At 35.8% G+C, this 27,939-nt stretch overlaps 1 protein-coding gene across 1 annotated transcript; it reads right to left on the reverse strand.

Annotated features, from left to right (window-relative positions):
* Window positions 1-1,268: 1,268 nt before the first annotated feature.
* On the reverse strand, window positions 1,269-27,906 carry LOC146141000 (uncharacterized). Its single transcript, XM_083392774.1, has 21 exons — window positions 27,729-27,906; window positions 26,588-26,669; window positions 25,447-25,654; window positions 24,355-24,519; window positions 22,656-22,772; window positions 20,625-20,821; window positions 19,316-19,504; window positions 18,108-18,309; window positions 16,834-16,923; window positions 15,552-15,728; window positions 14,399-14,587; window positions 13,481-13,574; window positions 11,977-12,096; window positions 11,370-11,519; window positions 10,041-10,163; window positions 8,747-8,932; window positions 6,213-6,443; window positions 5,506-5,598; window positions 4,503-4,712; window positions 3,194-3,325; window positions 1,269-1,352 (listed from the first exon to the last, which is right to left on the reverse strand). Exons 1-21 carry the CDS (start codon window positions 27,900-27,902, stop codon window positions 1,269-1,271), a joined length of 3,213 nt encoding a protein of 1,070 aa, XP_083248900.1. The 5' UTR covers window positions 27,903-27,906.
* Window positions 27,907-27,939: the final 33 nt, after the last annotated feature.

Here is a 27,939-nt window from a genome sequence, read left to right on the forward strand (position 1 = left end):
GCGAAACCCATTGCTGTTTTAATCTTAACAAAAATAGCATCATTCAGGTTTGGCAAGATTTAACCTTTCTTTAATGGTGATTCATTTTATAATATTTGTAAGGAAGTTTATATAGCCAACCTTGAAAAACATCGTATCGTAGCCATATGTTCACAATTTCGGCAATTTAGTCTAACCATAGAGCAGGATTAGTGCTCTATGGTCTAACATACTTTGGATTACCGTCAGGACCATCCAAGGCAAAAAGATATTTGTCAATCGCCCTAAACTAAAAAAATTTTCAACAAACAAGCCTTGGGAGTTATATAATAACACAAAGAAAGTGCATGAAAAACATTTGGCAAACTATGAAAAAGCGAACATAATTGTTCGTTTAAGAGTGTAATTTTGCAAAGCAATTACTAAAATCTTTTACGACGACAAATTTAAGATTACGAGGCCAATAAAAAGTATTTAAATAACACAGTCAAGTCACTTGCTTAAATATCTTTTCACTAAGTGTTTTTTGTCCAGATGGCCAAATTGAAGCAAAGTGTTCTGCCTTAACTAAAGCGCGATTACTGGTTATTAATTGTGTCAAATAACTTTTGTTTTTGAAATACGTCTTGAAAGTTTTGGTTATATATTTACAGCATCTTAATGTGCGCACTCAAAAACAAATTGCTTTCAATGTACGTTTTTTTTTCTTAAGTTAACAATTATAATAGTTTCACGTTTTATTTTTCATGTCAATGACATGACTAGAAGTTAACGTAATTGCTCTTACTTTAACTGGACTTGTGATTTTTGCAAGACTTGATTGGGATTTTTTTTTTTTATTTAATATACGACTTGACTGGGAATTTACGTCATTTCAAGACTTGTTTACAACACTGGCTACTTCAAATAAAACTGACAATTTTGCGCTTCGAAACGTAAGCGTATATCCTTATCTAACTCAAGTCAATTGCGAAAAAGGTGAGTCAAGACCCGACCTAACGTATAATCGTAGCTAATTATTTCCAATTATTTCTATCAAAATAAATAAAATTGGTAAACTAAATGCGAGATTACAAATCAGAAACAACAAAAAAGGAGCATATATTGATCGACCTGTTATACGACCCGACATTGGGGTAAACTAAAATCTTCCCCAAAAAATATTTAATAAAAAAATGTTGAAATCAAGTCATTAGCAGGTCATGTTTGACACGCCTGTCTACCTTTCTTGACAACTAACAGCAAAGCAACACAAAAGTAATATGGTATAAAAATGTATTCCATCAGCATCATCTTGTGTTTGTCTCTAAATTTTCGAAAGCCGTTATAAAGGAGTCGAGTTTATCCACTTGCTTCTCGCGTTCGGCGGCCGCCTAGACACAAAGAGGTATAACTAGATAGGAGTAGATAGCTGTAAAATACTAAAACGATGACGTCACACTATTGTTTTTTGTCCCCAAATAGAGGTGACTATGGGTGTAGACTCATAAACCTCTACAACGCACCTACATACCATTCTACGCCAGGTCTTAAAATTTGAAAGTTCTACGATGACTACTTTTTCAATAAAGTTTTGGACAAAAATCGGTCTGAAACATACCATAGCAAACCATAACAACCCCAGAAGAATAACGGCAAAAACAAGATATGTCCCGAAAATAAATTTTCGGCCCATATAATTAAAGATTAATACAGTAGCTTAGTATGTGTTTCCACAACAGAATCTTGCCCGCCAACAGAACACATAATGCCGACGATAAAGTTTCGAAAATTTCAAAATAGCTTGAGAATCAAAAATCAGTCGGCAAGGTCTAAAACTCGAATTTAGGTTATGATATTTATATGGCGAAATACATTTTTATTAAAAAGTTTTTAGACCTTGCTGAGTGTTTTTTGTTCGTAGCGGTGCCCTTCTAAAGCGATTGATACCCTAGTGGAAGTATTTGGGTTTGTTTAAAAAAAGGCTAAAATTCCAGGAAAGGATTTAGGGTTTTCCATAAATTCCTGCGTGACTCTAGAGCAGTGCTTCTTAAACTTTTTAAATTTAGTTCACCCCTAGCATCTATCCCCAGATTTCATTCACCCTTGTCTCCTAATATGATAAAACTATCTCGTCCATATAAAACAGCACACCCGGAATATCTACCCTGCTCGCAAGCTATAATCTATTTCTTACACTTCACCCTTATTCACCCCTTTTGGTTAGTTCATCACTGCAAAAATTTTATTCACCCTGGGTTGAACCATTCACCTGGTTAAGAAACACTGCTGTAGAACACTTTTGTCGTGAATTTGTTTTAAATAAACACGCGCTTTAACACTATATTTTATTTCGATGAAAATTTAAAATTATAGCGTTACTATTTTGAGGGTACCATTTTTTGGCCAATTCCTACAAATAACAGGCAATGTGTTCAAACAAGACACGATCGATAACATCTTAGAATTTTTTTTATTGAAATAAACTTTGTATTGAAAGTACCACGGCCCCAACCTAAAACTTCAACGAAATAAAGCAACTGCGTGGTGTTCAAGGTTACTTGTTTTAACCGTCACGTTTATATTCAACTTTGCGTCGTCATTTCAGAACCTTTCATGACCCACACCCCCCAAAAATCTGGCGTCCACGCCTCTATTGATGTCTCTATTGCAGTTTGCCATGAGCAAAGGTAAAACATCGATTCTTGGTATGCGATTGGATACACGCTAATAAATAATTCTGCTATAGCAGGGGTGGGCAAACTGCGGCTCTCCGGCATGTGTTTTGTGGCTCTCCTACTTGAATCGTAAAATTCCAAAAAACTGTAATGTTACCAAGACTACCGTTTATAAACGTTTCTCTTTTTTTCTTTTCTTTATCTAGGCCAGCATTTCGTTTATGACGTAAAACTACTAGACATAGAGTCCGAAGAGTTAGTTAACAAAAGACTGACATTAATAAATATTGTGCGTGTTATTTTGCTCGTACCGTTATTATTATTGTGTTGATTATTACCGTTTTGTTATATTACAATTCTGTTGTTATTGCAGCTTGCATTTAATTATTTACCGTTTTTGTATTGAAATAATTTTGAGGCTCTTTGGTGCTTGTTTCTGCAAATGGCTCTTCCATTGATTACCTAATTTGCCCACCCCTGTGCTACAGGTTTGTATCACAATTTTTTAATCTTGAATTTAAAAATGGTAAACATAAAAGAAATGGCTGGTCGTATACCCCATTGTCCTCCTTGGCGATCCCTTTGAATTTGGATTTTTTGTATTTGTACTTCCCCTTTCCAGTTATTTTTTCCTTGACGTTTTGCATTTGCTTTTTCCAGGTAGGTATGCGCTCTAAGAATTCAGCATTCTGCAAACAATGGTGGCAATTTTATTTCGAGTCTTTTCATCGTTTATGGTGGAACAGAAATTGCTTGTCATTAAACCTTAATTTTTTTAAATACAATGCGAAAAAACTGTGACAACGAACCGAAATATTGCAGTGTCAGTATACTGAAGTAATCCACAGGGTTTTACCAAACATTTAAATAAAATAAACTGAAGAACACTAAACACGTTTTTTTTATATATTTCAAAAAAATAATAAACTCATAATATTCGATGTTTATATCTTTTTTGTGACATGATTTTCACAATGAAGATGGCATGAGATATTTTGGCGAAACGTTTGTAAAGAACGAAATGTAAATTTTAACGATTTTGTTTTTTGTTTTAAGATTTCAAATAGCAACACAAGATTAGTTTTGTACTGTAAATTTTTCTAGTTAAAAAAAACCTTAAATATTTTGCGGCCCACTTTTAACAGAACAACATTACAGTAGTTTTACAATCGCCCTTCACACTCGACAATCTATATGTAAATGTCTTAATATCACCAATTTTGTAATGGATAGTGCGTATTTACCTCTAAAATATTTGCGTGTATGCCTCTTTGTAATGCAAATAACTACTTATATTCCAAAATTACTAACAGTTCTACATATTAGAATCCGGTGGCACTGTATTAGTCGTCTGAATAAGGTATAAAATTTGTCGGAATAAAGCCTAATAGGCCAATATAACGCCTTAAACTGTAGGGCCGTTATGGTGTCGGCGTTTGGTCGCCCTAGTTTGAATGGCGCCGTTGTTTTGGGACCAGATTTTTTGGGCTGTTAGGGGTTATTGGTGGGTAATGGGTGGGGTTACAAAATGGGTTGGCGTTAAAATTATTAGGGGAGTTAGTGATCTACTTAGGGGTGGGGTTTGGGATTAGCTAATATGTTGTTTAGGCCTGATTGTGGCCATTTAGGTGTTATTCCGTCGGGTTTAGGTCTTAATCCGAATCTTTTGTATTACGACTATTAGGTATTAGTGCTGTTTTGGTCCTTTTCTGAAGTTTGCTTTATTCCGACGTTGATGTTGCTCTTATTTTGGTCTTATGGCTGGAGTCCAAAAAAACGTTGCGTTTTTGAGCAATTTTTACGCCCAGCTTAGCTCAGCCCACGCAACAAAAACGGCGTCATACCGAATCGAGTGACGTCACTCACTTTGGGCTCGAACAGGAGCGACACGTCACTGGTGACGTCATCGTGCAGGTGAAAGGTGACGGGCAGCAGTTCGTGACGATCCTCCCAGGCGATTACCCGTGGTTGGTGGAAGTAGGACAAGCAACCGATGTAACGCAAGTTTTCGGCGAAGAGCTTTCGCGTTTCTTCGTGGCGACACAGGATCAGCATGGACGAAGTTTTGCGGAAGCCCTGCGACGATAAACTCGGACTAATGATTTTTTCTTTCAGTATCACTAAATTTGATTAGGATTAAAATTAGATCATTTAAAAAAAAATTTGAAAAACTTTTCTAAAAATATTTGATATAAAATTAGGTAGCTTCTTAGTTTTTTCAAAAGATTAGAATTAATGATTTCTTGACTAAAAAAAATCTACAGTTTAAAGTAGATTTACAGTTAATTACTCAACGAACAATTTCATTTAAATTGCGAGTACCAGCATGGACGAACCTTTGCGGAAGCCCTGCGACGATAGACTCGGACTAATAATATTTTTTTCTCTCTCAGCATCAACAAATTTTATTAGAACCAAAAACATTTAAAAAAAATGAATAAAGACATATTCGAAACGTTCGAAATGACACCTTCTGCTGTCAGATTCTACAACGAGCAAAATGCGGATAATTCTAATTCTAAACTCATTCAGATTTTACCAAAAATTCTACGCCGTCCAACGGCATTTTTAGTCTCTTAGTCAAAACAAAGAATTTGAAGTCAAAACTCTTAGGTTGAAACGTAATTTTCACAGTCTGAAAAGCATATATGCTATGTTAAAAGGGTTCCCAAACGGGTATGCTAATTTGCGATTTAAATAAAATTGATTGTGAATATTCAAATGTAATTCTAATTCTATTCTAATTTGGGAAAAATGTAATGCTCTAATTTTAATTCTAATCTAATTTTAAAATGTTAAAATAAATCTAGTTGTCCAAGTCTGACTGGGCTTTGATATTCCTAGAACTATCAAGTTGACCAAAGCCTACCTGGAAAAGCTTATCAAAGTGACGAGCTCGCTCGCAGATTTTCACAATCGACGCGACTTGTTCTTCAACTTGTGGGTTCAAGTGATCGGCGTACTGGGGACAGATTAACAATAAAACACAGTTTAAAAACCAAAGAAAAAGCCGGGTTAGACATTTTTTAAAGGAATATGTATTTTGCCTATACCGGCATCGTCAGTTCCTATAAGTAGAGTAAAATACACAATACAAAAATGATTTAACTCGTATTAGATTAAATAACTCCTTAAGAGCCAGACAGGACAAGAGTAATACTTTTTTTTTAATTTCAGCAATAAAATTTTTGAGAACAAATTATTTTAACAAGTGGTTGTGTAACAGGTGTATTAACAATAAAATTTATAGTTTAAAAACCCGAGTAAAACCAAGATTAGACATTTTAAAAACAATATATATTTCGGCTATACTGGCTTTGTAAAAAAGTCAAAAACATAAGAAAGCAGTACAGTTTAGATCAGGGGTTCTTAACCTATGGGTACATGTGTGGGTAATTTCAGGATAGCAGGAGGGTAATCACCCCAGAAGGGAATAATGCTAATCAGGAATCGGATAGGGAATATGCATCGTAACGGCGTTGCTATGAATGGAGTGCTGCACTCACTTAGAACGATTTAAAGTAAGCTTACTTCATACGATTTAGCACAAAGTTAAGCAAAGTGCTTAAAACCTACCGTCTCGGGCCGTGGGTATGGCGCCACACAAACGCTCTCCCCGGCAGCATCGGCGCCGAGCAGGTTCCGAGGGAGCCGCTGCCACATTTCCTCGGCCAGGAAGGGGGCGGTGGGGGCCAGGAGGCGCACCGTGGCCTCAAACACTCCCAGACAGGTGAGCTGGGCGTTTAGCTTGGTCGGCGGATCCAGGTAACTGTCGCTGTTTATGGACACGGAGATCTTGCAGGTTTCCTTTAGAGAATTCAGTATTGTAAACAAGTCATTTTAAAATGACTTTAGTCCAAGTCAAGTCATTTGAAACTTAACTTAAGTCCAAGTAAAGTCTTTTGCAAAATAACCCTTAGTCCAAACAGGTCTTTTGCAAAAATAACAAGTCAAGTCGCAGTTCAAGTCACTATGAGAGCAAGTCAACTTCAAGTCATATTATTGACACAAAAGTGATTGTAGGCAACAATTTAACGAAAAAATAACACAAACGCAATATACAGCAATAAAAGCGTTCAATGTGTAAAACATGAGATAAAATTTAATCCTAAGTTATTGGACAAAATGACTTAAGTCAAGTCAAGTCAAGTCATCAATCCAAAAGACTGAAGTCAAGTCAATTCATTTTGGTCAAAGGACTTAAGTCTAGTCAAGCTATTTGAAAATAGTGCCTGAAATGCACTTAAGTCAAGTCAATAACTTAAGTCATTACAAAACTGACTTTTTTAACCTTTTTTATGCAGAAGTTGTTGTTTATATGAAGCAGTTGTGAATATATATATATATATTTTTGGGAAGGCAAGTAAATTGTTTGCCGTGCTTCGCGCGTCCTACAATCACGAGTCCTACAAATCATTTTTTACAATCACGAGTTTCCAAAATTGAAATTTCAAGAGATAAAATATGGGATAATAAATATAATTATAATAATCCTTGACTCACCCGAACCCAAACGCTAACTCGCACCCTAACCCAATTAATATGCGTTGATTTTTAAATTCTGCACAAAACTGTTCAGAGAGGTCGTCATCAATCAACATTAAAACAAGCGGACTTAAGAAACCGGCAGCACGTCGAGAAACAACAACAGCATCATTACCTTAAATAAGAGTTGTTTGTACGAAAAGGAAGCAACCTGCAACGTTGCTATGGTTGTTTCTCTACTTGCTCCCTTTCGAGCCTGTGTAGCTCAGTTTGTAGAGCGACGGTGGCGGTGTGGCCGAGGTCGTGAGCACGAACCTCACCACAGGCAAATTTTACGATCAGAATGCAGCACAATGGTGCTATGGTTGTTTCTCGACTGGTTTTCCATTGAGCCTGTGTAGCTGAGTTGGTAGAGCAACGTTCCCTGTTGGCCGACGGTCGTGAGTTCGAGCCTCAACGCAGGCTAGTTGTTTGTTTTCTAGTTTGGCCTTGTTTGCACTATAACCCTAATTACATTGGCAAGGTTCAATTACAAAGTCACATGCTGTGCACAGCACCTCTCCTTAGTTTATAAGGCGTTTTTAAATAAGATCAAACAGTGGGTTAAGGGGGGCAGTTAAAACGTCGTAAACGATTATAAAGGCCCGTTTAGCTCTTCAGCTGTGCCGTATAGGAGGTTATTTTTATTTTGCAGTCTCTTAAAATTTTACGGATTTTGCATACTATTTAAACCGAGATGGGCAAGCAAGCGTTATTTCGCACATCGTAACCAGTACTTATAACACAAACAGTTAAACTTTACCACCTGATGATAACTATCGACTTTTATGGAACAGTGCAATACCAGGTTAATTTTAGTAAGGCAATAGCGACAATAAAACCAAAGTGTTTGTGACACTAAAATTAGCATTTTTCTTGGATATTATTATTAAGGGTTGCGACTTTTTATTATTTCCAATTTCACACAATGCTATGGGTTGCATAAGCATACGGTGAATCGATTTCAAACAGCAGATGTAAAGTAATCCCATGAAAGGCCATAAACCAACATCATCTTATTTATTAATACAAAGTTTTCCAGCCGCTCAATATAAACGATTTAATTAAATAAGATAAAATGCATTGTCACCTTTCCATAATTTGAATTAATTTGAAAACACTTTTATAAAAAACATAATGAAATATGATAAAACGCCCTTGAAGCTGTTATCAATGTGAATTAACTCAAAAAAAAAAAAAAATACAAACTGACGATGCCAGTATAGGCGAAATATATATTCCTTTAAAAAATTTCTGATCCTGATTTTACTCGGGTTTTTAAACTCCGAGTTTTATTATTTATATACGCGTCAGCAGAACAGTGATCGACAAGCAGAAACCTGCTGCCAATGGTTTCAGATTCCATAAACATACACAATTTTATATATATATATGAAATATATATATATATATTACATAGATAGGGAGATGAAACCTCGTATTTTTAACTTTTAGTTTTATTGTTAATAAACGCGTCAACGGAACTGTGACCGACAAGCAAAAACCTGCTGCCAGTGGTTTTGGATTCCATAAAGGTACACCCTTTTTTACATTAAAACAGAAAGATATGTCAATCAGTCGCTTACCAAGTAAATGTCGCAGAATTCCGATCTAACAAAATGCAAGATGTCGTCAAGGGCTCTGTTCGGGTTGAATGACGTCATGCTCTTGTCACAGGACGCCACCAAGTGTGCGAGTTTGCTTTTTATCCAGCGGTCGTAGAGCGTCAGACGATTTTCGAAGTCGTCGTGTGATGACGTGATTTCGGCGATCTGAGACAAATTTCAAAATAAAAGTAAATCAAAAGGAATACGAAATAAGATTTACAAAGTAGAGATCGACCGATATCACTCTTTTGGACCGATACCAATACACGATTTTTTACTGTTTTTTCAACCGATACCGATTTTTTTATAAACCTGGGAAATGTTCAAAACTTGAATAAATTAAAAATAAAATACTAGTACCTTTTTAGTTTATATACCTTTATTAATTATTAAAATATTACTTTGCATATTAAAAAAAAAAGTTTGTTTGTTGTACAGTTTGTTGTACAAAACTATATCATATTTTCGTACTAAAATATCGGCCAAAGTATCGGCCTACATTTACCGATACCGTTATATCGGTAGGAGGCAAATATCGGCCGATATTATCGGTAAACCGATATATCGGTCTATCTCTACTACAAAGGAAACAATATTTAATAAGACACAATAATCTACAGGGTGCGGCTGAAAAACCTACAACATTTCAATTGTTGCTGTACCAAAGCTGTAGCAGTCTGACAGGAGGTTGAATTGAAATTTTGCAGAAAAGAACTTACCATTTGTCTTCAGGTTTTAGTTGTTATAATTTAATAATTTTTTGTGCAAGTTTTTAACATTTTGTTTCTGTATGTTAAGTCGCCTGGACTCATGGCCTGGTGAACACCGTGCATTTATTGTGGAAGATTTCATTAGAAATGGGAAATCTGTGACTCGAGGGCGCCATTTACAGGATGTAATCTTTAAAACGTAAATACATCGAATGGTGTAACCTTTCGACTTTGAAATGAGACAATAAATGTTTTGATTGCTTATAAATTTTATCACTGACACGATATTTGATTTCATTTTTTGACAACATTTTAAAAACACTTAAACAAAGTAACACTTTGAATAAATAACTAAACTTGCGTGGTTGGTATATTCGGGGAATTCGCGATACTCACTCTAAAAAAATATTTTTTTCATTCCAAAATTTCGAGACAAAACTCACATCGTCAGACCTTAACAGTTATTCGGCATTTTTGTGAAAACAGATTGCGCATTACGTTAATGAGTGAAAAACGCGCGCGAGTATCACACGCAATAAGTTGACGTCACAACAGGGACCTACCCGTTCGGGATTTATCGAGTCGACTTGGGCAACTTTGCAGACGAACTTGAAGGCGTTCCAGATCTTGTTGCAAAGTGTGCGGCTGTTCACTGCGTCACCGACGTCGTATTTGATCATGTCGGCCTGCCAAATTACAAACAAAACATTGTACAGGTTATATAGGTGCCACACAACTTGGGCTGCGGAGTCGAATTCGGTGGAGTAGGTATGTTTTGCTGGAGTCGGACTCGGGACTCGAGTAAGACTACGTAAAACTAACTGATTCTCGAGTACGACGTGCGAATTACTAAATTTCGAAACTGACAAGAGCGCAAACTGCAAATTGTAAATTTGGAAGGGCATATGGTGGAATATTTTCCAACCATGTTGAGTCGGTTTCGGGTTATTGTTAACCGACCTGGCAGTCCTGCACACAACTATAGGGATTTCTGATTCGTGCCTTATTCCGATACCCCGTTTTTTCGATAAATTATCGCGATCCGATCTAATACCAACTGACGTCATTACTATGTCCAAACAAGGCAACCAGATAAAATTAAAACCTTTAAAGATGCGTTTTGCAGGTTTTTAGGCCGAAATGTGCTTAAGCGCTTGTAAGTGTAATTCCAGTTGCTAACCTACCACTTTTAGTTTAACTTACCTTTGAAAGTAGAATCGCTGTTTTGGATCGCAAATCATGACTGAAATATCTAATTTAAACTCCGGTTGGCACTGATACCACCCTAGTTTAGAGAAAATACCAAGTAAAACGTAAAGTTTAGACCAGTGTTTCTCAATATTTTTTCGCGGCAAAAATGCGCACAAGGAAACGTTAAAATATTGAGTTTTTGGTAAGTGTTTAGGTTTCCCAAAGCTCGCAACAAGATCTTGCAACGAGAGTAAACTTAATGGATGTTCACAAAATGACGTCACTATAAAATCAATGATCTCTACGTAAGGGTTTTTTAAACTGGGTTCCACGGACCCCTGTGGGGTTTGTGAGCTTATTTTAGGGGGTCCATGAAGGCCAGATTGAAATATTAGTGTACATTTAGTAAGTTTTCAATTTTTCAACGAAAAGTATTTTAATTAAAAATAAAACGTTTTAGAACTGAATGGTTTTAAACTACATTTTACTTGAATTTTTAGCATATTTCTGAAAGTCTCATTGTACTTTGACGTAGATTTATAAAAAAATCAGCATATTTCCGAAGTCTATTTGATTGTGATGACCATTTATGACGTCATTTTTGAAACTTTTTTGTCATCGTGGTCCACTTGAAGCAAAAAAATTAGGGGTCTGCGGTAAAAAAAGTTTAAGAACCGCTGGTCTACGCCCTTGTAACTCACGTTGAGCGTGCGATTGGCGAGCAGGGAAATTCTCAGTGCGTCGCTGCCACATGGGGGAATGGAACGGAAGGTCTGTCTCTTCATGTCGGTAACTGCCATCGCAATCTCCTGCGGATCGACGTTCGATGTGTGAAGCTTAAGCACGCGATCCTGAAAAAAAACGTCGGTTTATACTTCGTTTACACCAGAAAAGCGATTTCTATCTATAAGTACTGATATAAATTTTTTTTTCACTTGTATGTTTGAAAAATTGTTTATATAAATGAGAGAATTTTGCTTCAGAAATGTCACTTTGCTGAGAAAATCAAAATAAAACACTAAGTGACTATATCATAATAAAACAGTGGTTCTTAACTTTTTTTCTTGCTACACCTCTTTTAAATCACCATATAAAAGGTAAACAGAAAACTAGAAAAACAAAGGTTAAACACAAAATCACCTTTAAACAATAGGGCCATTTTTTAGTAATAAAAATAGGGAGCAAGGATGCAAAAAGGAAAGAAAAAGTGACCATTTTTAAAGTTTGCCGGAATAACTGAACACTTATAGGTCTTATATATGTCTACTCGTATCAATTTCTGTATATTAATTCGTGCTATAGACTAACTTGTGCCGACGCGCCGTCAATGATCTGGAGTGGGTCGATCACGTTTCCCAACGACTTGCTCATTTTACGTCCGAAACTGTCTCGGATCATCGTGTGAAACAAAACGTTCTTGAAGGGAACCTTGGAAAAAGTTAGTATCAAGGGTCAACTGCAGCAAAATCCGTTTTGAAATTAGGATAATATCGGGCCGTTTGAAATATTAGGTGCTTTATATAGGGTGGTGGTTAAATAGGTGATTTATACAGTGATATATTGACTCGAAAGTGTTGTAACCAGGGCTGGGGAGCCACCGCAAAATAGCGTTAGCTCCGGCTCCAGCTCCGGAGCCATCAGGCAATTATTAAATGGCTCCGGCTCCAGCTCCGGAACCATCAAACACACACCCAATGACTCCGGCTCCAGCTCCGGTGCCACCACTAACTTATTCAATGGCAAGTTTTAAAAATTGCTTTTGGCTAATTAACGTTGGAGATGGAACAAAATATAATTTGTTAGCTTTAGCACCACAAATTGAAAAATGGCTCCAGCTCCACAAAAATAATAAAAAGGGCTCCGGCTTCACAAAAATAATAAAAATGGCTCCGGCTCTGGCTCCAGAGAAAATGCTTAGCTCCGGGCTCCGGGCTCCAGCTGCGGCTCCGGCTCCCCAACCCTGGTTGTAACGACTTAAAGTCAACGACTTGTCTTAAATGTACTTAAGTCACGTTTTTTTACATGACTTGACTGATACAGTTATGGTCAAAATGACCCGAACTTTATTACTAGCAAAATAAATCAGCCCATTACCCGCCACTAACCCTTAACAGGGGCAAATAATGCGGTACAAACAGCACTTAAGTCAATGTTATCAAATGACTTAACTCAAGTCTTTCGGACAAATGATTTGACTTGACTTAAGTATTTTGGGCAAATAACTTGACTTAAGTCTTTTGGACAAATGACTTGGGTCGAATCGAAGTGTTTTTTAAAGCATTTGTAAATTTGAGGTATTTATCCGGGTTATGTTTTTCATGTGACTGCTTGTTACGTATGTGTTGATTTCAGCAAGTTTCCAAATCAAATCAAAAATAAATAATCAAATATTAAATGGGCCCACAACAGTTGGACTCGAGAACCACTAAAAATGGCTACCCGAGACCCGAGTCCCACATGCGCATGCCCATAACCAAATTTCTAATAAGCTCGCAAACTGTAAATTTTAAAGATGGAATACTAATGGGTGGATGAGTTATATGGACCTCTAATGAGCGGATTGCTGAATGTTTCCCTTATTTTATTAATGTAAATGGGTGAAACAAAGGCTATAGAGCCGCAGCCGGACTCGGGACTTGAATCAGCAAACTGCTCGAAAGTCAGACTCGGGATTCGATAGCCGGACTTGATTATACTTTGTAGGCCGGAGCCAGAGTCGGACTTGAGTTTACTTGGTCGGCCAAACTAGAGTCGGACTCGGGACTTCGGTTGTTTTTAACCGACAACGTAGCCCTGCTTTAAACTGGCTAACCTGTCCGGTCAACTTGATTCCCAGCATCGTCATTCGCGCGACCCAAAAGAACAGCAAGTCCTGGCCGGTTTCCATTAGATCGAGTGGGTAGAATCTGAAAAGGTAAAAACGCGGTAATAGCAATTGATCGCTAAGTTGGATTGGTAATAAGGCCGTTTGCAACATAACGGTAATTTATTGGAAAAACAAGCCTAGAAGTGGGAAATCAAATATATAAAGTGTGGAATTAAATATATAAAGTGTGGAATTAAATACATAACGTAGGATGGTCCTCAAAAATGGCAATATAATTAAAATTATAGGATTCTTTGAAACAATAAGTATATGTATTATTTTTTATAGGCATTTGTTTCGGCAACTTTACTATGATACATAGCTTATTTAAAAAATACAATAAAAAGTAATTAGAAAGTGTTTTTTTATTGCTAAATAGTAAAAGCACTCCGTCGTTTTAAGTAAAATTACAGCGTCTTTTGCAAAAGCATTGGGAAGTCAAAATCCACTAATCAAAATTGCCGCACAAGTTTATGTAAAAAATTAAAGTATTTTTTAAGAAAATTTGTAGGTTTTTATCGACTTAAAATTGGATCGTTCGACGTTCTTTTTTTAATATAATTCACGACGGTCCTCTATCCGTTGATTATAATTTAAAAAACAAAAAAAATTGATGGTTAACACAATCAAAAGTATTTTTTTAATTGTTTTTTTTAACTGCACTTAAAAACATTACTCAGCTGGACATAAAAAATTCAAATACTATCCAAAGAAAAAAACAACAAAAAAAACAACAAGGTTTTTCAAAGATGTTTTAATGATTAAAATTAGCAATTCAAAGACATTGAACGACCATTAAAGACTTAAAGACTTTGTGACAACCCTGCTAACTAATACATTTAACATGAAAAAAACATGGCAAACCTTTCCAGATCTTTCGTTTGCTTTGGCCATCCGAGCGAAGCGAACGGATAGAGGGCTGACGAAAACCAAGTATCCAACACATCAGGGTCCTGATCCACTTCCACGTCTTCGGCAGATTGCACTTGCAAGAGAGAGACTGCCTTTTCCACCGCTTCGGATTTGGAACGGGCGGCCACCCACTCAGACTTCCTTTAGAAAGAAAACTTACTTGTTTGCTTCTTTATAAGTTAATAGAATCGCAGCAATTGATCGCAAATAATTGCTGAAATGCTTCAACCAATTAAAAATAAAAAGGGGAATGTTTCTGGTTTAGGGTAAAATTTGCTTTAGAATAAAATTTTGTTATGGCTATTGCTATACAGTCGTTAACCAACTATACATAATTTTTAAACTTTAATAGACTTAATCGCGATTAGTGGCTGAAATGTTTTAACAGATTTGGGTATCTGATTGGCACATTAACGGCCCAAGTATCGGACATATACCGATACTAGCACTTAGTATCGGGCATCGGCTCCGATCCTGTGGTATTGAACATTTCTCAAAAAATGCCTATTGGGCCTAAATTAAAGGGCCTTAAATTCCATTTAAGTTTTAAGCAAATTATAGTTAGGAGATTTGGTTAGAAAAGTTGAAATATTTCAACTTTGACGCTTTCGGTTAAAAGCGAGGAAATTTGCCGTTAACACTGGCAACGCGTTATGTGTGAATTGGACGACGTTAGCCGTTAGACGCCAGACGCTAACGCGTCTAGTGTAAACCAGCCTTTATAGTTGACCATAAAAATAACGCCAATTTTGTCATAAAACACGCTCTTCAGCAATTCCAAACACAAGGTTCTGAACGGATATGAGATATTCTTTGAAAGGATTTTATTTGAACATTTTAAGCACACAAAAAATGGGGAAATAGCTTAAAACAAAATAAAAAAATATAGACATAATCATAACGCGGTTTAAGAAAGCAAAATTTGTCTAACAGGGAAAGCAAACCCGGGAACGCATACGACAAAAACGGCACAAACATACTTGAAATGCACAACGGCAAAGCACTCACCCCTGTGCTGTACACCTGTAAGTAATGTAACCTAATACTCATGCTTGCAGCACAAAACAGCTACATAGTTAAGTATACTCAAAAGCTAAGCACTCACCCCTGTGCTGTACACTTGTAGGCGGGTACCCGGTGACCCCACCAAAGTTGACGTGAAATGCACCAGTCCTGCAGATTGTTCAGCCAGTTGTTCCAGGAGTTGGTGTATGACGACTGAACGAAGTTGATGTCGCCGTTGCTCACGGCGTCTGCGGCCGATTTTGCCATGTCCTTGGTTCTGCAGATAGTATACATAGAGATTAGAGAATCGCTGTGCAAAGTGTAGGACAGGGATCGCTAAACTTGTTTTAATAAAAGAACGAATAACTGTAAGGTCTTACCATCGCGGGCCGGAAATACACTTTGTGTCGAACTCAAATTCCTAAGAGTGAATAACAACCTGTCGCGTTATGTATAAAATAATTCTGGCTGAGCAAAAGTATCGTTAGTGAAATTAAGGAAAAAACAGGTTGGTAGTCATTTTAGTCCTTTAGCCCATGTGTATGTAAAGTGTGAATCTTTGCGGTTAACCAAGTAAAAATGAAGGTCTCCGACTGGTTGGCCCCATCTAACTTAGGATATTGTATAACAAGCTAAGAACAAAAGTAATAAACGGAGTCTGTTTCGTCATGTGTTTAAAAATCAAAATATATACATTTGGAACTTATGACCAATCAGGGATAAAAAGTAGGTCGTTTTGCTTGTAAAGTTATTTTGAAGATTGTTACACGTTGCCGAACATTGACGAGAAATAAATTGAAAGGTATGTCAAAGACTTTTGAAAGAAAATATAAAGGTTTCAAAATACCTAAACTTAAATCACTCGATGTGTTTGAATACAATTTGAAAATATAAAGTTTAATTGTCATGATCAACACAATAAAAAGATTTAAAAAAATGATTTGCTTTTTCTTAAACACATGACTTAAGCTGCACATATAATAAGTTCAAATAATATTTTTCAAAGTAGAAACAAAAGCATGTTTTTTCTTTAAATGTGCAACTCAATTAAAAAACATCCAAGAATAAAGACCTATAGTGACAATCAACTACCATTAACTTTATTTCCTTGAATTTTGATTAAAAAAAGCCATATTTTTTAGGGTTTTCAAGTCGGACATCTTACTATCATACATGCCATAACTGGCTGATTATTACAAAAAGGTCAAAAAAACAAACACCGTTTTTCTTTAAATGCGCAACTCAATTCTAATACATCTAGTAAAAAAATTTTTTTTAGGATTTTCATAGTTGGGCATGCGACTTACTGTCACTTAGTTAATACCAGGTGACTTAGTTAAATACCAGCCATAACTGGCCGATTATTACAAAAGGTCACTGACCTGACGAACCACTGATCCATGAGCATCGGTTCTATGACGTCACCAGTCCGGCTGCACAAACGCAGAATACCCTTGTGGGGTAAACTGCCTCTGCAAAGGGTTGAATAAAGCGTTAACACAAATTTAAAACCAACAATCAATTTTTGGATGCTTTTATAATTGAATAGAACACGTTTCTGAAATAGAACACGTTTTCTGCTTACAAATAGGATGATATTGATACTACTGTGCTACTTGAAAATATTTTTGCATTTTTGTTGATTTCATTTCTACTTTGACCTGATGAAGCACGGTTGTGTTAAGATTTCGATACAAATTTGTCTTTCTATAGTGCCACCTGATTAGCCTACTTGATAGCGAATCTCGAAGCCAAATAGATCGAAAGAATTTACATAATCTTGATAAAGGCGCTTCGATATGAACTTGTATCGTCATCAGTTAAGGTGACTGAAATCCAATCAAACCTACTTTTGCGTTCCACCTTCTATAAGTGAAGTCTTAATAGAAACTGATGGGGATAAAGATCGTATCGACTTATTTGGCTTTGTCATTCATTTTTACATTACAGATCCGTTAATAGCTACATTACAGATCCGTTAATAGAGGACTTAAATGTGTTACTCTTGCTGAAAAAAAAAACACGTTCTAAACATTATGGTATTTGTCTTTCAAAAGATATTAGTGAATTTTATATTAGGAGATATACTTGTTAAAGTTTGCTAAGTTTCACGTGGTAAGAATATTAAAGCCCATACAGAAGTAGGTATCATTTTGCAAGTTTGTAATAACTCTTTATTCATTTTTTCAAAGTTGAAAATGAATAAAGAGTTATTGGAACGTCAAAAATGATACCTACTTCTGGACGGATTTTGATATTGCTACTACGTCTTACTAAAAACCTCCAACGATTATCTTAAGCTTTATTTGAAACATTAGAAATGCTGCATACTTCTATATGAGCTTTGATATTCTTACTACGTCTTACTAAAAACCTCCAACAATTATCTTAAGATTTATTCAAAACATTCAAAACGAAACCTACTTCTTCTGTATTGGCTTTAATATTACTACAACGTCTCACTAAAAACCTCTCAACATTATGCTCCAAAAAATGTGCTCAGTTTATTTAAACTTGCAAACCCGCACGGATGTGCAAAACAGATTTTTATTCAGTATTGATTGGAAGTTTAAAAGTATCAGAAAAGAAATGACAAAGTTTGAAAAGTTGGCAATAAGTAAAAGTAGGATGTTAGAGTTTAAAGCACTCAACTAACCTGTAAAGATCGGCCTGGTTCAGCCGACGCAGCAAGTGTAAGCGGACGTTGAAGCGCGGCCTAAGGTGAACGGCACTGTGGGCCTCAGAGCCGTGAAACTTGATGAGCCCCCCTTTGGTCATGATGTTGATTTTTCGCAGGCCGTGGCGTTCCGCTATCTCCGCGTCGAGAAAGTCGTGCGCAGGGGTGACCTTGAGGGCGCCTGGAGCGAAAAGCAACGTCTCATTTAAGGTGAGACCTATGGATTCACCAATTTTTTTTTATCATAAAGGTACGGATCACTCTAAGGATTGGCATTGGCGCGAGGCATAACTGTGGATTTTGAAGGTAGCGGGCCGATATCAAAACATCAAAAAAAATTCATATAAAATTTAGAAATCTGTGAAAAAAAATGTATTAGTTCAAAATTTCATTAACAGCTTAGTTTGTCATCTACCAAACATGCATGTCAATAAACTATAAATAACCTTGTTTTTGCAATTATTTAACTTTTTTTACAAAGGGATGGATAACTCTGAACTCTGAAGGATTGGAGATTGCGGGTCAGACAACTTTAGATTTTCCAGGTCAATGGATGGATATAAAACTTGTATCAAAACATAAAAAAATGTTCACCAAAAATTTATATCAAATTTAGAAATCTATGAAGAAAAAAGCGGTATTATTTTAAAATTTCATTAGCAGCTTAGTTGGTCATTTGAAAAACATGCCTGTCAATAAACTATTAATAAACTTGTTTTGGGAAATCACTAAACTTTTTTCGACAAAAGGACAGATAACTGTAGATTTTCAGGACGGAGGGATGGATATAATTTTTTTTACCTTATTTCAATTGTTTAATTATTAAGATAAAATCAATAAATAATAAAACATAAAAGTGTTCACCAAAATATATAGTTAGTTCTAATGAAATTGTCGCTTTGGTTTGAATTTTGATTAACATTTAGATGGGTTTTTCATCCGACTCCATCTGATTCCCCCCAAAATGGGGGGTTTCCCCCTGGCTAACAACCCCCAGTCCTAAAAAGTTCGCCTACCGCGACCCTTTGAGCAGACAACACAATAACTAAAACAACCAGCCTGTGGAGAGGTTCGAACTCACTACCTCGGCCAGATGGTAAACAAACAAGTAAACCCCTCACAACACACACACATGTACACTTGAACAAGTGTCTTTTGGCGTGTCTGCTGAGTTTACCACAACTTACCGGTGCCCAGTTCCATGTCGACGGCCTCGTCGGCGATAATGGGGATGTGGACGTTATTCCTGAACGGGTTCTTGACCATTTTGCCGACCAGCTTCGAGTAGCGAGCATCGTTCGGGTGGACAGCGACTGCCGTGTCGCCGTATATCGTTTCTAGACGTGTCGTAGCCACTACGATTTCGGTTACGCCGTCTGAAAGACCAAAGGGAAATTTCATCGCGTAATATCTCCGGAAGTAAACAAGATATCGATCAGAAATCTTTACACATTACTCAAAGCAATCTAACTTAGCCAGCCATCATTAAAAACACGTAATAAAATATTAATATACAGTCATAGTCGGCGTTAAAATTCTATGTGCCCAAAGTGACTTACATATAGGGTGATAGCTACAAGTCTATTTTTCAAAAAGAGCCATGACTCGACCGGCAATTGTTCAGGGATAAGTTATTAATATTCGTTCAAAAATTCATAAACGTCGAAAAAATGTTAAATGGGCTAAAGAGCCATAACTCAAGAAATGACCGGGATTTTTAGTCAAAATTTTTAAACATTACTCGAAGCAACCTGAGTTTTAGCCAGCAATTAAACTTCTATTAAAAATATATATTTTTCCTCTTTGGTGTCTGAAAGTGAGTTGTTTGCTTTAAGACCAGGGGTCGGCAACCTTTTACAAGTCGCGGGCCAACGTCAAAAGCAGAAAGGCGTCTGCGGGCCTTAATGTATTTTAATTGACAGTTTTGCCGTTAAAACGTCGTTCTTTTATATTTTTAAAAAGGTAATACAAATTACCAAGAAACGAGATAAATAAAATTGTTAATCTATTTTAGGTGTATTTTAAATACGGCCGAAAACTCTCGATGTCGTTTTTATATATAAAAGACGCCTTTACCTTTAAGTCTTCTCTTCTGTGATTAACTTAATTTGTGGCAAATCGAAAAATTGATTCCAGTAGGATTGATGTAACAACCAATTTTTGAGGTCGACATTTATCTTGCAAGAATCAAGGTGATTTTCTACATCACATATTCAGTGCAGTATTTTTTACAATGTAATTTGTTGGCATTAATATTTATTATAATTCACAGATCTGTGAAAAGGCAAGTCGCCGATTAAAGAATTTTGTTATAATGTTGAGTCCGGATGCGGTGCTGTGTACAGGTACTGCTACCAACTGGTATGCATTTTGTATGGGAATATTCTCCATAATTAGCGATTTCTGAGATATCAAATGTATTTTTCAACACTTGGCTAATTGCCTAGAAAGGGTTTATTTTACCTTAAGTCATTAGCAATAACTTATAAGACTTACCTACAGGCTCGACCAGTTTGTAGGCAAATTTATGGAGAACGCCAAAGTTGACAAAGGTCGTAGAACCAGGAACTTTGAGGGACTTCTGCTCAGTCACCTCAATTGTTTCCACCTCAAGGTCAGAAACGGTGGACTGAAGGTCACAGCACCAGTTCACCAGGCGAGTGTCGCGGTAGATCAATCCTTCGTCGAACAATCTAAAACCAGGTTTTTTCAAGTTGAAAAAATAATGAGCTATTATATTTGGATCCAAACAGAACCACCAAGGGTTTAAAATACCTAAAACAGGGGTTCTCAAACTTTTTTTACCGCGGACCCCTAAATTTTTTTATTGCTTTGCATGGACCCCGGTAGACAAGAAATGCTCCAAAATGACGTCACAAAACAAATAGACTTCATGACTCTGTTATTTCGGTCCGAAAAATGTGAAAGTTAAATGGAGTCTAGCTATACATTCAGTGCAAAACCGTTTAATTTTTAATTAAAGTATTTTCTTTTAAAAAATAATTACTTTAAGTATACACTGATTTTTTAACTAGGCCTTCATGGACCCCCTAAAACTAGTTCACAGACCCCCGGGGGGTCCATGTACCCCAGTTTAAGAACCCCTGACCTAAAACAACTGGATTCAAAATAAGCAGAATACTCAGTTATGCAAAAGCATCATGAATTCCGCTTAAAAACTTAATTTGAATGAATAGTATTAATATTTATCAACGGTACACGGAAAGCCATTGCAGATTCACCGAATATGTCGATCAATGATGCATTGATGCAAGCCGGGCAGGCTAGAAAAACGACTAGCCTGCAGTGAGGTTCAAACTCACGACCTCCAGTCAAGCAGGGACCGTCGCTCTACCAGCTGAGCTATACAGGCTATGGTCATAGATCAACAGATTCGGTGAGTCTACAATGGCTTTCGGTGTTCTAATTATATGTAAGCCGTAATCGTTGGTCAAAAAGCAGCTTCAGAAGGCCTAGATCTCAGTTGTTAACACACTGTGTGTGCATGTTAAAATACCTAAAACAACTTTAGTAAAAGAAGGAAAACTGAAGTTACGTTAAAATTAGTTCTGCTGAATCCTTCAAATTACGTTTTTAGCAGAACAGATGACGTTTTGGGCGTAACTGATGACGTTTTTGGCGTAACTGATGACGTTTTTGGCGTAACTACAGTATTCTGTCTTTTAAGAAAGTTGCGTTAAATGTTTTTGAACTTTTGTGGTTCTTTTGAATAAGGGTTTTATAAGGTTGAAAAGTGTTTGGCCTGACCACTAGCACATTTTTTGAAGGAAAATTTAGTAAGTATTTATATAAACATAACGTCTTAACAAAACTAGGCCTGCAAGTAGTTTGGGAATGTATCCCCAAGAATAAATACCCTGAAATTCAAAAGTTATCCTTTTTTATTAGATTTTTGTTTTCTGATAAAAAAAAGATTATTTAAATATATACCATGGACAACATGTTAAAAAATTACATAAACTATACAATTGGTGTAAAAAAGTGTTATCAAAGAATAGTGTAAAAATGTTGGATGTGACTCCAATTCAAGAATGAAAAACGATTTAACTGTGATTTGCTAGAGCCAGTATGGCAATATTTTCCTATTTTAAATTGTTTTGCTTAAAGAAAATTTACTTTGAAAAGAATATTGGTTCAACAAGACATTGTACAGCATGTTCAAAATCATTTTAATAGTGTATTTAAGACTATACTCAAATATAGTATACCAGAATCCATCACAGACTTACAGAATGATGCAAGCAAGGCAGGCTAGAAAACAACTAGCCTGCAGTGAGGATTGAACTCACGACCTCCGGCTGTACCAATACTGTTGCTCTACCAACTGAGCTAGACAGGCTCAAAGGGCAAGAAACAAACATGACGCCAACTATGGTTGGTAAAATAAACTTTAAATTTAAGGGGGTATAGACCCTAGAGTACTATAATTAATATTCAATGAAATATACACACACATAACTATTAAACAATTGTGAAAGATGTGTTATCACATGCTTGGTAATTTACCTTATGAAAGCTTCATTGACAGCTTCCGAGTAGTCTTTGTTCATTGTGAAGACCTCCCGTTCCCAGTCTAACATTCCACCGAGACGTTTGAGTTGCTTCGATATTTGGCCACCCTTGCTACAAACAAATGCACACAGTTATAAAAGAAGTTTCTGATTGACAGAGGCTCTTTTTATTGGATTTCTGCATACTTTACTACATATACAGGGTCAGGAGTTTTTACTTGCTCATTTGTTAACCAGTAACTCGCCCGACTGGTGAGTTAAGCAAAAATTGTTATCAGACCTACTGGGCTCAATGTGCATACATGTTAAACATCACAGACTGAAGACTTATTATTGCAAAAATCACTACCGAAACACGCTTGCGCAATGCGCAACTACAGAATTAAACATTGCATTGTACGAGGTAAAATGTCCTACACTTTCAGTAGTCTGGTAAACAGTTCAGCCCAGCCGTATGACAACTGAGTATGTGTAGTATACTCACCGAAATAGAAAGGCAGGTTGAACAAGTGAAAAACAATTTGGTAAGACCAAAATTTGGGGCAGACTTCTTTTTTGGTGAGTGTTATTTAGATGTCTACAGTTATTTGAAAAAATCAAAATGACCTTCTAATTGCTTTCAAAAGTTACATGGAAATTAAAAATGACCTTCTAATTGCTTGGAAATAAATTTAATCTTTTAATCAAAGTTGTGCAAACTTAAATATTTCATTTTTGGTGCATATTATGTTCTGTCCAAAAATAAACAAAAAAAACGGCCCTGCTTAACTTACTATTTTTTGCCACTTTAAAACTATATGTTAAAAAGTATTATATGGCTCTCATGGAAATACAACCAAAAATATTTGACTTTCATGGCTCCCTTAGCTAAAAGGTTCCCGACCCCTGATTTAGGTCGTCGTATTTATGAAAATAGCATTCAGATTGTTCAGGAAATAGTACCAACCCTCTAGTCTAGTCACTTCGAAAAATATAAAACTGACTTTTTCATTTTTTGCAACCAAGATTGACGGTCACTGCAGTCAAAGCCAAACTTTGTAAAGATAAAGCTTGTCAATGAATTTACTATCACAGCAAGTTTAAGAGTAATACTTTCCAAGGAAATAATTATATCATGGTTGACAAATACAATTAAAAAAATATTTCACATAACAGTACACAACTAATCACATCTGTCATAGTATTCGTTTCAGACACAAACAGACATGATAGCCGAGGAAAGTAATTTATTAAAAAATTGAGAGAAAAAATATTTTTCATTTTTTTTTAGTTTATTTTGAAGTAAATAAAAAAACTAGAGAAGTAACATTGGCTGACAATCCGCCCCAATGGTATGATTTTATAAGTATTAAATATGCAATGATCAGCATTATGTCAAGGTAAAATGCAAAAAAAAATGTTTTATAACTAAATAGGTGAATAAAGTGAATGTTATTTGTATTGCATGTTTAATCAACCAATTTTAGTTATTGCCGTTTTTTGAAAAAACAATTAAAAAAAATTCATTATATCAGTAAATTGGCAATCGGTTGAAAAACAGAAAAAAAAACAGTTATTACTTGGTCAAAAACTTATATTGGTTGATTTCCAGACAACGCAGTGATACGAGTATTTACTAAATTGTTAAAGTGTAACTTCATTGATCGCTTAAGTGGATAATACAGATTTTAAAAAACGATTCACTAAAAACATACACGTTTTTCCAATCCATGACAGCATCTACGAACTTTTCTCTGCCCAAGCTGTGTCTTGTGTCGCCGGTTGTTAAGGCTAGATTTCGCTCAACAACAACTTGAGTTGCGATTCCTGCGTGGTCGGTGCCTGGCAACCAGAGAACATCGTCGCCATGCATTTTGCGCCTAAAAATGCGCATAGTTGATTTGGTGTGCAGACTATTTTGCGTGTAAAACAAAATAGGGTTACGGGAATACATTTATCATTTATCTATGGCAAGTTGGGATTAGAACAGTGGTTCCCAACTTTACCATTTCTAATGCTAATGGGTGCCAAAGTTTTGGGGGAATATTCAAGCATATGATTTTTGATCTATTTGCAAGAGCCTCTTGATTTAATTTTTGTGTACGATTGGTTGGAGTACAACAATTAATTTAAAAGATGTTTGTGTGAAATTCATCGTGTTGATCCAGTTCCATTCATAGTGACAAAACAGTATTAAAGCACTTAAGAAAATTCCCAGTAGGGGTGCTGCAACCTACTTAATTGAGGTGACATAAATCCATAAGTATTGGGAGCCAATGGAAAGGTTGAAAAGTAACGGTGGGGAAAACAAGTCATTTGTCAAAGAACTTAGGTCCAAGTCAAGTCCCAATCAAGTTATAATTAGAGCAAGTGAATTCCAAGTCAAGTCCTAATTATACGTTAAGCTATTGAAATTGGGTAAACTCGTCCGATTATGAGCAATAACTCAACTAAAAATACAAAAACGCAATATACAGCAAGCAAATTGTTTTCTGTTCAAAATTTAGGATAAATAACCCAATTTTATAAAAAAAAATGCGTAATTAAAAATACTTCATTTGAACCAAAGTAATTTGTCTAAAAGATTAAAGTCAAGAAGTAATTTTGCCCAAAAGGCCTAAGTGGACTTCAGTCAAAGCATAAAGTCATCCACTGGAAACTACTGGGTAAACTAAAAGTTTAGAAAACAGATTTTTCATGTTTACTTGACTGAAGTAAATCAAAAAAGGTTGAGTTTAATTTCTATAGATAAAAAAACGTCAGTTTCAATTCAGCACTGTCATCATGATTTGAAAAAACAAACCTACCATCGTGCAATTACGTCTTGCACTGTTAAGGTCAGGGCATGCCCCATGTGAAGCTCCCCGGTCACGTTCGGAGGGGGGAAAATCATACTGAACCTTTTGCCCTGTGGGTCGTTTGACGGGGCAAAGTAACCTTGCTTATCCCACCAACTGTACCAAGAAGACTCTGCAAATGTCGGACTGAACGTTTTTGAAGGTTCTTCACTGACGTCTGTCGAATAAAACATGTTTTTGAGAGTTTATTAAATAGCATACAAGATTTAATAAAAAAAGTTTCATGATATTGCCACATACACAAAAAAGCATTTATAGGTTTTGGCTAAAATTGGATTACTTAACATATTATAAATATAATTTGAAAACAAAACACTCTAAATTCTATGGGCAACAAAATAACAATAGCTTAAAAATTGGATTTACAATTTTCTCCACACATACCTAAGCTGGACATTTAAAAATAGCAAAGACATTATATATATATTTTTTTATTGAATTTTAGTCGCAAATCAATTTAAACTAAACACCTTGTAGCAACCCTGTGTCAGTCTTAAAATAATTTGTGATAATATACTATCTATCTATACACGCGGTTCCCAAACTTTTCTAAAAATTTTGCTTGGTGGACCCGTTGCAATTATTCTGATATTTCGCGGCCCTATAAACATTCAAGGGTCAGTTGATCCACGTTTCTTGTAGTACACTAGTGCAGTCACGATTCTTTCTAAATCTAATGTAACAACTTTCTGACTAATACGAACGATTCGCTGATAGCAGTATAATAGATGATTTATGATGTCACAATAGGCATCCGAAAACACGCTATATGATTGAATGATAAAGTATACCTAAAGACAATAATGATGACAGATAATGTTTAAAAAGATTTGTTGAAGCCTAATGTTGAAATACTTAAAGACTAATTCTCCTTGCGGACCCTCTGAAACTGCTGTACGGACCCCAGTTTGGGAACCGCTGATCTATACTTTTCAAAAAGTAACATTTGTGCTAAATAGGCTGCCAGAAGCTTCATGTTGTTTAGGTACTTCAGTTGTTTTAGCAATATAATCAAATTTTCGTCTGTAAGCTCAGTAAACAGAGTAATATTTTACAAATCAACTTTTGCTTTTTTATATATATTTGTTACCTTTCTTTTCCCCAGCTGGCGTTTCTTGAGCATATTCGTATTCCTGAAATTTGTTATTTTTTTCCGTTGAAGTAAAATCTGTCTGAAACAATAGATGTCTTTCATTAAAAGTCACTACAAAACTAAACAATTTCATCAGAACAAAATTTTGGATAATTTCAACTAGAGTTATTTAAAAAATGAGTTTACATGTATGTATTAGGTCAAATGTTTGACAAAAGCTATCTTAGAAAAAATTACTGCTTAAAAACCTTTGTAAAGCAATTACTTTTTAGTCAAAGTCAGGTCATATGTAGTGCAAAGAAAAGAATGCCAAAAATTATTTGGTTTCACTCAAGCAGTGGTATAAAACCATTTCATTAACCAACCCCAATTTAAATAATATAAAACCAGCATTAACTTGCAACCCCAGTTTTCGGATGCAATGCTTGAAACTAAATAACACAAGCGATTGATTATGCCAAAGTTAAATACAATTCTAGAGCTCCGTGGCTACATATGTGTATCAAAATCAGAAAATTAAGTTAACACAGGAATTTGAAGTTGACAAATGAAACACAAATGTTAATTTGTTTTAAATTTTTTAATATATATACTCATTATGCACATTTAAACCAGAAGGGCAATGCAACCACCAAAAACGGCAAGAATTGGCGAGTAATTCTGTTGAGGTCCACAGGTGACCCAATAAAAGGTTTAGGCTAGAGATCGACCGATATCACTTTTTTGGACTGATACAGATTTTTTTTATACCTAAAAATGTTCAAAACTTGAATTAATTGAAAATAGAATCCATATAACGATTTAGTTTTAACTATTATTTTGCATATTAACTTGGCGTGATGCTAAAACTCAATTCTTTGGTTCAAAAATGGGTAAGTTGTTTGCTGTACAGGAAAAATTTTATCATATTTTCGTACTGAAATATCGGCCTACATTTACCGATACCGATATATCAATATCGGCAGATATTATCTGTAAACCGATATATCGGTCTATCTCTAGTGTAGGCGACCCACCATGGGATCGCAGACCTACAGGTTGGATTAAAGCATTAAAGCATTACCCAAATTAGCTGATTTAATGGCAATTTACCTTTTTAACGAAAAACCCAAAAGGTTAAAATAAACTTGTCCCTTACTTTTGCAATAGACTTTATAGTGACTTCTAACTCCTTTCTTTTCAAAAGTTTTCTGTACTCTCGGTCTTGCCGATCAGCGTTGCGCGATTGAACATATCGAGCTGGAATGTAGGCATTTCTTTTGCAGTGCTTTAACACCAGCAAATGTCGAATTTTAACGCTCGGAGGCAACATTACATTTTCCTAGTAGCATACCATTGCACTGAGAATG

The sequence above is a fragment of the Ascidiella aspersa genome, chromosome 6, assembly GCF_963924565.1.
Source record: "Ascidiella aspersa chromosome 6, kaAscAspe10.2, whole genome shotgun sequence".
In the NCBI taxonomy this organism is placed as follows: Eukaryota; Metazoa; Chordata; class Ascidiacea; order Phlebobranchia; family Ascidiidae; genus Ascidiella; species Ascidiella aspersa.